This window comes from Herpailurus yagouaroundi, unplaced genomic scaffold (genome assembly GCF_014898765.1).
Source record: "Herpailurus yagouaroundi ecotype Mexico unplaced genomic scaffold, PumYag 28, whole genome shotgun sequence".
Classification (NCBI taxonomy): domain Eukaryota; kingdom Metazoa; phylum Chordata; class Mammalia; order Carnivora; family Felidae; genus Herpailurus; species Herpailurus yagouaroundi.
This window is the reverse complement of record NW_024412376.1, coordinates 77,478,172-77,487,986: the sequence shown is the minus strand read 5'-3', so window position 1 is coordinate 77,487,986 and position 9,815 is coordinate 77,478,172. Positions and strand designations below refer to the sequence as shown.

The window sequence follows — 9,815 nt, the reverse complement described above, 5'->3', positions numbered from 1 at the left end:
CTTCTTTCCTTCCTTCCTTCCTTCCTTCCTTCCTTCCTTCCTTCCTTCCTTCCTTCCTACCATGCTACCACACAAAGTCCATTGTCTGTATGATTCAATGTCTGTAGGGCTTGGGTCCCACACAGGCAGTGGGGGGAATTAATATTTGTGTCATCCTCTTTCAGCCTGATGTTATTAATCCCTATGGTAGAATGGGAAAGCAGAAAAGTTACCATTTTCCCATTTCTGTTTCAAAATTTATATTAAATCTTTTCTTTGGCTCAGCCAGCCAGTGTTCTTAGTTAGTGAGCCGTGGTCCCAATGTGGTAGCATAATTGGGAATACATTTTTATGGAAGAGCAGTGTTAGTATTTCCAGACATTCTTAAAACTTCATTTTCAATTCCACAAGTACTAAATGACCACTCGGCCCATCTCTTTACTCCTTTTATATTTCAGCTTTGCTTCTTGTGGATAAACAAATACAAAATTGTTCTGGTTTGCCCAAACATTTTTAACTTCTAAGGTAATAAGTACCAGATGACCTTATAAGCAAAGGGAACTGAGCTGCTGTGAAGCTTCAGAGAAGGGTGGAGTCTGTGGTTCTGCAGAACGCATATTTCGTGAAATCTCCAGATTTCTAAGAGTTGGTTCAATTTTGAGTACTCTCCACCTAATGGAACAGTTATGGGGCCTGGATGTGGCCACCAGGCTGTAAAGGGTAAGGCTTCTTCCAGCTTTAAAATTCTAGGAGTCTATCCATTGTCTGCTAGAAGTCTGTGCCAGGATGAACCAACTGAGAAGCGATAAGGCGTGCATGCAAAAATTAAACAGCAGACTTCCAAATGCAAACAGGTTTGGGGCGCCTGGGTGGCGCAGTCGGTTAAGCGTCCGACTTCAGCCAGGTCACGATCTCGCGGTCCGTGAGTTCGAGCCCCGTGTCAGGCTCTGGGCTGATGGCTCGGAGCCTGGAGCCTGTTTCCGATTCTGTGTCTCCCTGTCTCTCTGCCCCTCCCCCATTCATGCTCTGTCTCTCTCTGTCCCAAAAATAAATTTAAAAAAACGTGGAAAAAAAATTAAAAAAAAAAACAAAAAACAAATGCAAACAGGTTTATAAACTTCCTGTTATACTTGAAACCAAAAGAGCAACAGCTATTTCACCAAAAAATATTCTTCATTTGAATGATACCTGATTTCATATTTATTTCATCTGGATTTCTGGAAATGGATTCTCTTGGCATTCTACCATTGTGCTGTACTTAGAAATAAATGTCACTATGAATGTAAACACAGTTAAATATGAAATAAATTTGTTAGATTATTAACTTTGTGAGTTAATAAGGCTTTAAAATAGAAAAAAAAAAGACACAGCTATTAAAGAAGAAGAAAAAAGGGAAAGTTATTAGAGATGAACCAGAGGTTGCCGCCTGTGTCCTCATCACTTGTGTGCACAGGCTGTGGGGTGTATGATCGCATTTCACCTGATGAGTGCTCTGGTTCTCTCCTCTAGCTAATCAATATAATGACCTTTTTATTGGACCCACTAGGAGAAGGTTAAAATCCACAAGTGAATGAGCCAGAACCCTAAGCTTTACATCAGGAGTGTTTCATAGTCACGATTAGCAATAACAATATGAAACTGCTGAGAAGCAAAATACTGTTGGCCACAATGCCATTTTTCTCCCCCTGGAGAAATCAAAATATGTTTCTGTAAGACCTGAAATTACTCCTGCTTTCTTACTTTTGCCTACATTTTCATTGACAACTACCCTTTCTTTTGACCCCTACTGCTTTTCTTTCCAGTGGGATCTCTTCTGTGAGCCAATATGAGCCAATTCCAACCAACCTGATAAACAATTCTGTTCTCTTCCTTATTGAACAACTTAGCAGCAGACAAGGCCTAGAATACCTAGGGAGTGACTGTTCCCCGATGAATGACTATGAGAGCTGCCCCCGGTGGGCCCCTCCTTCTCTCTTTGTACCTGAGCAAATCCCGGACTGTTCACAGTGACTCATTTTGGGTTAATCGGTTTTCTTCTTCCAGTGACTTCCTGACCTCAGATTATTCTACTTAAGGTCATTAACATAGACTGTAATCATTAAATTCTTCTCTGGGAATCTTACTAACTATACTTTTCCTCCCGTCTAGATTCGCCTCGTCACTTCTGGTGGTATCATTTAATCTGCTGGCTGCTGAGTGCCGCCGGGATCATCTGCATTCTTGTAGCACATGAACACTACACTGTCGACGTGATCATTGCTTATTATATTACAACACGGCTGTTTTGGTGGTACCATTCAATGGCCAATGAAAAGGTGAGAGCAGTGAAATTATCCTGGGATGATTCTCTTTTCTTTAAATGCAGTGGCCCGGGGCGCCTGGGTGGCGCAGTCGGTTAAGCGTCCGACTTCAGCCAGGTCACGATCTCGCGGTCTGTGAGTTCGAGCCCCGCGTCAGGCTCTGGGCTGAAGGCTCGGAGCCTGGAGCCTGTTTCCGATTCTGTGTCTCCCTCTCTCTCTCTGCCCCTCCCCCGTTCATGCTCTGTCTCTCTCTGTCCCAAAAATAAATAAACGTTGAAAAAAAAAAAAATTAAATGCAGTGGCCCCCTTTTCATGCAGCGGGGGTTCAGGTGGCTTAGTGGGAATAGCTGCTGTCGCCACCCACTTGTGGGGTCTGGGTCAGTTCACTGAAACGTATACCCATTACTGCTTCTTAAATGATGTCACCAATATAAATGACATTTAAGGATAAAAGTGCTGTATAATTATAGAGCATGGTGTTTTACTAACTCAACTAGTCAATACCAGAATTGAAGAACTATAAATGCTAAATTAAAATGCAGGAACCTTCTCTGTAGAAGCGTCATGGGGCAGCCAGGTAAGACATGCTCCCTGCCTTCAAAGAACTGAAATTTTGAGGCAAAGACAGAATCTATTTTAAAAAGGCAAAATAAGCAGTCCATGAATTCCTAGATTTGGTCCGTCTTTCGGTGATACTGTGCTCTCTGGCTTCCCTTCTTGTCCCTTCCTTATTTGTTGCTTGTGCCTTCCATTCCCAGATGACCTTTTCTTCTTCTCCTGTTCATGTCGAAGAGCTAGCTCAAATGCCACGTCTTCTGGGAAGCCTTCCTAACTCCTGCTCTCTTCCTGTCATCCCAAGATGGGAAGACTCCTCCCCTTCTATGTGTTTTCCTAGTCTAGGTGTGTGTGCTTGGTGTAGGAGAGTGAGTCTGCAGGGGCGCCTGGGTGGCTCGGTTGGTTGAGCGTCCGACTTCAGCTCAGGTCATGATCTCACGGTCTGTGGGTTCGCGCCCCATGTTGGGGTCTGTGCTGACAGCTCAGAGCCTGGAGCCTGCTTCGGATTCTGTGTCTCCCTTTCTCTGCCCACCCCCCCCCCTTGCTCTCACTCTGTCTCTCTCAAAAATAAATAAAACATTTTTAAAATTTTTAAAAAAGGAAAGAGCATGCATCTGTGTAGTCTAACTGACCTTTGGATAGTCTTGCCGTATTGTCCAATGCATGTAATTTGTGAGCAGTTGAAATATGCCATTCCCAAAGGGTCTAAATCAATTCTCGTTTAGTGCTGTCCACTGATAGATGCCTCTTTTGGGGTTATTTTGTCTCTAGTTCTACTTCCCATTTTATGAACTTTAATTTCCCCCTTCCTTATACTTCCGTCTAAATGTCTCCTGACAGCACCCCACCAAAACCTTCACCTTTCCTCTTAAATGTGTTCCACCCTGCGAGCTTGCCCTGCACTCTTCCGTCTTCCTCCAGCCTACATCCACCTGCTCACACATCTTTACAACTCTTCCTCCTGGCCCACTCTCACATCCGTTCCTGAATCTGCACTCTTACTGGGACTGCAGGCAGAAGAATTTGCATGAGCTGGAGCAAGGGGGGAAGGGGGCTGGGACCAGAAACATGTCAGAATCAGGGAAAAGGCGCAAAGACAATTACTGCCTTGTGATCCTGATTCTGCTGCTTTCTCTGTTATGGTACAATGAATGACAATTTAATTAAGAAAAAAAAATGGGATGCAAACCATGAAAAATTGGTCTCATTTTCTTTTTTTTTTTTTTTTTCTTTACCTTTTTACAGAACTTGAAGGTCTCTTCACAGACTAATTTCTTGTCTCGAGCATGGTGGTTCCCCATCTTTTATTTTTTCGAGAAAAACGTACAAGGCTCAATTCCTTGCTGCTTCTCGTGGCCACTCTCCTGGCCCCCTGGCTGCTTTAAATCCTCATGCAAAAAGTATTCACGGGTTCAGAAAATCGGTGAAGATAATGAGAAATCTACCTGAGGAGCAAAACAAAGGCATCAGCTCTTACACCAAAAGAGTTAACGCTGTAACCAAAGGTATAGTTTTGGGTTTTTATTTTAGAAGAACTGACTGGTAAAGGAAGAAGTGGACCAAATTTTGTGTAAATGATTAGAAAGATGAACGAAGTATTACCCTTTGACTGCTTTTCTGATTCATCCTGAGAAAGGTATATTCTCCTGCAGCCCTTCATTCATTGGTGACAAGCCCCCCCACTGGGATTTTACTAATGAGCTTCTTAAAGAGGTGCCAAAGAACATACTATTCCTATCCTTATTCTTTCTCCACTAAAGCCCTCTACAGAATTTTTCAGGATTTTTTTTTTCTCCAAGGTCAGAAGAATTTGTTAATGTTTTAAATAAACTATCTGGATATATACAGCTACTGTGTAAATAGAATTACCCGATGTTGAGAGTGGTTTTAGTATTAGGCTTATTAATGAGGGGGAGATCCATGGTTAGGAGTAAACTGGAGGTGAACTTTGTTTCCACTTTGTCATGGGGAAGGTCAGGGTCAGGTCTGGGAATGTGCACTGCTGCTACCACCCCATGCACTATGTATCACTTTTACTTTTTTTAACTGATACTTATACATACACACACACACACGCATGTGTGTGTGTGTGTGTGTGTGTGTATAGATATATATAGATATATATATAGATATATATATAGATATATATATATATAGGAAAGGTGATCTAAGTAAATATGGAAGTATTTGACACATCTCACAGATTTTATGTGTGTGTAAATATTTCCCCTTAGAATCTCTATGGCAGATATACAGGACGCCTGGAGCTGTTTCTGCTAAACAGGTGGTCCTTGAGTACACATGTATATGCTATCTGCCGGGTAGATACGCATCTGGTATCCCTAGGGCAGTCAGCTGCTCCAGCACAGGCTAGAAACACATAGGTGTGTGAGCGGATGGTCATGCCACTTGGGGAACAAGGCTGCATTTCTGTCCTGTCCTACCCTGTGGGAGATCTGTTTTAGAGCTGCTGGTTGGAACTCAAAAATGCAGTTGGCCACATTTCACTGCAGATGATTTCTTCGTAGTTACATTGTACTTTGTGGAAAAACCAAGGAGGAGTCCAAAAGTGTAATGTATCCTTGCCTTTTAGCAAGAGACTCAGCTTCTTATAAACTGGTCCTAAGGACATATGCCACAATTGAGTAATTTTACTTTGATCCTGGACTTACACCACGGTGCTGCACTATAACCTACTGTTGAGATCGGCCTGTTAGACAGTTACAGCTACTCAGTAAAAGGGGGATCATCGTTTCTAAAGTTCTTTGAGGTGGTGCAAAAAGAAGATGGATTTTTAAAAATCGGATCAGATCAATGCTGTCCGAGTTAATCTCTTAAAACTTCTAGTAAGTTTAAAAAAAGATTTATGGTTACAAAATCATCAACACTAGGTCAGAAGACAGAGAGGCCAATGACGCCAGTGAGCGAGCAGTTACATTTATATCAAACGTGAAAATTTCCCTCCACTTAAGAATGAGAAATATCCCGAAATTTATCATTATAAACTGGTTTGCCTTGATTTGATACACAAAATTGACCTTCAGATTGCTTGAGAGAAGCACAGCACACATTTTTCAGAAGAGTCCTTATTTTTGGTGCTAAAATTCTGTTTGTGTATTCAGTATGGCTCTTTCTCAATGTAACAGAAGAATCACTAAAGGAAAGGTAGTCGAATTCAAAGGGAGGAAGAAAGACATTCTTCATCCGATCATTTAAAACAAGAATTGAAATCCTAAATATCCTTGACAGGCTTTGAAATGCAAGGAGTTTTCAGGTGTTTGTTATTAAATGAACCGATAAGAAATATATCTGTAGCTTCCCCGATGTGCTTAGCCATAATTCTGTATAACTTTCTCTTATTAAATATTGACACTTGTGATATATAAGGGGTTGTGCTTGAAAACACAGAGTTTAAATTCCTGCTCCCTGATTATGAGCAAAAGCATGTGACACTGAAGCCTGGGTTTTATGCTCCTTACATTGGAATAGTCCTTGAGCATCTGATTCATAACCTGATATACCTGAGAGCCTTATTTAACAGTGTGTTGGAAAACCTAATTTTCTGCAAATTAAAAAGGGAAAAGTATTTAAGATTTAAAAATCATGGTGTGTGGATTGCCAGAGACCCTTGAAACAGTAAAGCTTGCATTTTAGTCAAGTAATACAGTTTTAAAAAAACACATCACCTTTTAAAGAACTTTAAAAACCTCTCTGACCTCACATGTGGACACTATTGCTCACATGTTCTTTACGTGTATGTCTCATAGATGTCTAGGAGACACTAAGCATGAGGTTTGAAAATAAGGAGGGCAAATAACCAAAGTTTCAAGATGCGAAAAGAAAAGCAGTGAAACTCCATTACATGTAGGAAAGCAAACTTGAGGCTTAACCTAACATGCCACTTAGAAAACTTAAACAATTATGATCCTGCTTTTGAAACAATAAATTTTGGGAGCTCCTTTTCCTTGCTAATTACAGTACAAGATCTTATCCATTATCTTTGTTTTTGTAAACCAGTGCTCCTGTTTGAAGCTTTCCTTGTAATTTGGTCCTTCTGCACAATATCTATAATATATCATTCCTGTAAATTACTCCATATTTTTTCTAAATTCTTTCAAGTCGAAATGGATTCCTCTCAGGTTCGATTTTTTTTTTTTTTTTTTTTTTTTTAGCTCCTCCACAGCTCTGAAAATGAAGCATTGTTCCCAGCTCCACCCAAACTAATTTTAAATTTGTTATTTAATTTTACTGGCATCTTAGGAAACAAGCTTTGCTGAGGAAAGAAGGCTATTTTGAGTGAGCCCAAGCCCCTGGTCTGGTGGAATGATGACATTGTGTAAGGTTCTTTACTGTATACCAGTGCCCCCTTGTGGAAATATGTTATATGACTTGGAACACAAACTTGCCACTTTTTAAAAGTAGATTTTCATGTTTTTAAAAGGCATTTGGTTGGTTGGTTGGTTGGTTTTTTGTTTTGTTTTATTTTTTGCCAATAATCTGAAAACATCATGCAAAAGGAACTTCAAGGTATGTTAAACCTTTCCCCAAGGGAAAATGTGCTGAGATCGCAGAGAGTTGCAGTTCTAATCTTTCATCCATTTGATCAAAGAAAATTTGAACACCATTTTACCTCTCATTGTCACAATCATTAATGTCTCCCTTTATAACTACCTATATACTTTGTTTACTTTGAAACACCAGGTTGGCTTTCTTATTTTTTATTATTATTTTTTACATGCTAGAGCTCATGCAGTTTCTGTTTTAATTAAAAAGTTCACATCTTGTTTCTTTAATATTTTGAACATTTCTTTTTAATTATTTGTTTTTTGTTTTACACTGTAAGACCGATTAAAAATTTAAGCTGGTCTTAACACACTTACTTCTGTAGGAAGTGTGAGAAGGAATTTCTTAATAAATGAGTTTACAAGTTTTAAATGAGCATATGATAAGTAATATGCCATGTGTTGAAGGCTTTTCTATTTGTATGTATAAAGATTTCTGGTATTTTTTTTAATGTCATTGTGTTGCAATAATTTAACTCCTTTGACTTACTTGCTAAAAATATTTCTTCTATTAAGAAGTGCTCTTGACTTCAGTACCTAAACACTGAAAATCATGTCAAAGGTACCCAAAGATAAGTTTTTATACCGATATACACCTTATAAGTTCTCATTTATTTTATTACTCATTAACTATACTGTGTTCTAAATGAATCATGAGTGAGAATAGCTCTTTATCATGGAATTATTTAAAACTGTCCTTTAAAAGAAAAAGAAGAAACTGTAAACATAAGCTAATCTAGTTGCCAAGTTGGAATTCATTATTTAATTTACCTCCTATGCAATGATTAATGCTGCAAAATGTATGGTTATGTTACAGTATATTCACAAAAGATATATTATTACAAGATTTGAGAGGTAGCCAATTGCATTCTTTCGGAAATTTACTGTACTGTTTCAATGTGTTAAGTGCCTTGTTGTAAAGTAAAATTTTAAGTCTAGAATTCATTATTTTCCTGACATATTTTTCATTACGATATATACTGTATGCTATTGTAATAGTTTTATTAAATGCTTATATTTTAATCAAACATGTAAATTTCAGAAGCTCTTTTCTCCTACCCACCAGTACCTTAATCATTGGTCTATCATTTGGGATTTGCATTCAAGTTTTGTTTTGTTTTGTTTTGTCTTTTTAAGAGGAAATTATCTTCGTTTAGAAATGTTTTCCATGCTTGTGCTTTTGTGTCTGTAAAAGACATTTCAGAAGGAACTTAGGAGTGGAACTATAGTTTATACTTCTAAAAATGCCATTTTACATTTACATTTTAAGTGCCTAATTGTTAGTTAAAACTAATTTATGTTTCTATTTTAAAGAGGATATGTGTACTTGGTTTCTAATCTCCTTGGCTTTGCTTTAAAAAAAAAATAGCAAAAAAAAAAAAAAAAGAGCAAGAGCCTACACTTTGTATTTACCCAATAAACCACAGTGACATCAACAGTCTTTTGAAAATTAGTATTACTGTTTCTTTTGGTTTAAAAAAAATTATTTTCTGTAAAGATTTTAAATTTTTGTTTGGTTTTAAGTGCTTATTAAAACCACAAGAGGATTATTTTCTTCAAGCACTATTATTAAAATAAGGTGATAACCTTCAATTAATAGAACTGTAAGTAAACTGGAATGTGTTATTTTTCCCCTGCCCTTGGATTTAAGGTGAAAAATAATTCCAAACAATATAAGGTCATTTATGGGAAGTAAAAAAATCAGCTACACACTCCATGATTCTGATTTACATTGTTCACAAAGGGACAGAATCATTAATTCGTCAAAGAAAACAGTCCTTTCTGTCACTCAATCCTGAAAGAAATGTCATCCTCATGCCTTCACTAATGGGACACTGAGGTGATGTCCTCTAGCAGACTTCAACAGTCACTGCTACCGTTGATTCCATAAGTTGGTTTTGGACCCCCTGATGAAAGATAAAGGCATGACGTCCCAGAACAGATTTAGTAAAAGCAGTTGAGTGGGGCAAGGGGAGTAAGATAATATGGTTCAAAGGTTAAGTTGTCAGATGTAGTTCAGGTTTTTTCTTTAGATTTTCCAGACACAATAGAGTACAGATCGGAATAGTCTTTCTGCCACGTGCACCCAAGCCTTGGATGGAAAGCTTATTTCACTGATGATGCCATCCTCCTGCGTGAAACACTGTGGTCTGCTGGTTGCACTGGGCATATGTTCTAAGACTACCCTCATCTAGAATGCATTACACAAGGAATTGATGTGATACTCGGTAGGCCTTGACATCCAACATTTCCTTTTCTTCTAATAGATAAGATTATCAGAAGCAGGATACTGGATTACTCACTAATGTAAGTTAGAATAGGAATGGATTACGGACAACTCTGTGTCTGTGTAAAGCATATTTAATTCCTGTGTGGCACCTGTAAGGAGGCATAGCATTTTACAGTTTTTATGCTTGAC

The 9,815-nt window shown here is 38.5% G+C and overlaps 1 protein-coding gene across 3 annotated transcripts in view; it reads left to right on the top strand.

The window, feature by feature from the left end:
• Positions 1-8,837, top strand: part of SGMS2 (sphingomyelin synthase 2) — a 173,020-nt gene extending 164,183 nt beyond the window's left edge. For all 3 annotated transcript variants that reach the window (XM_040476701.1, XM_040476692.1, XM_040476710.1), the window contains 2 exons: positions 2,128-2,294; positions 4,080-8,837. In XM_040476701.1, the coding sequence (XP_040332635.1) occupies positions 2,128-2,294; positions 4,080-4,283 (371 nt within the window). In that variant the 3' untranslated portion in view covers positions 4,284-8,837. The remainder of the gene's footprint in view (positions 1-2,127; positions 2,295-4,079) is intronic.
• The last annotated feature ends 978 nt before the right edge of the window (positions 8,838-9,815 follow it).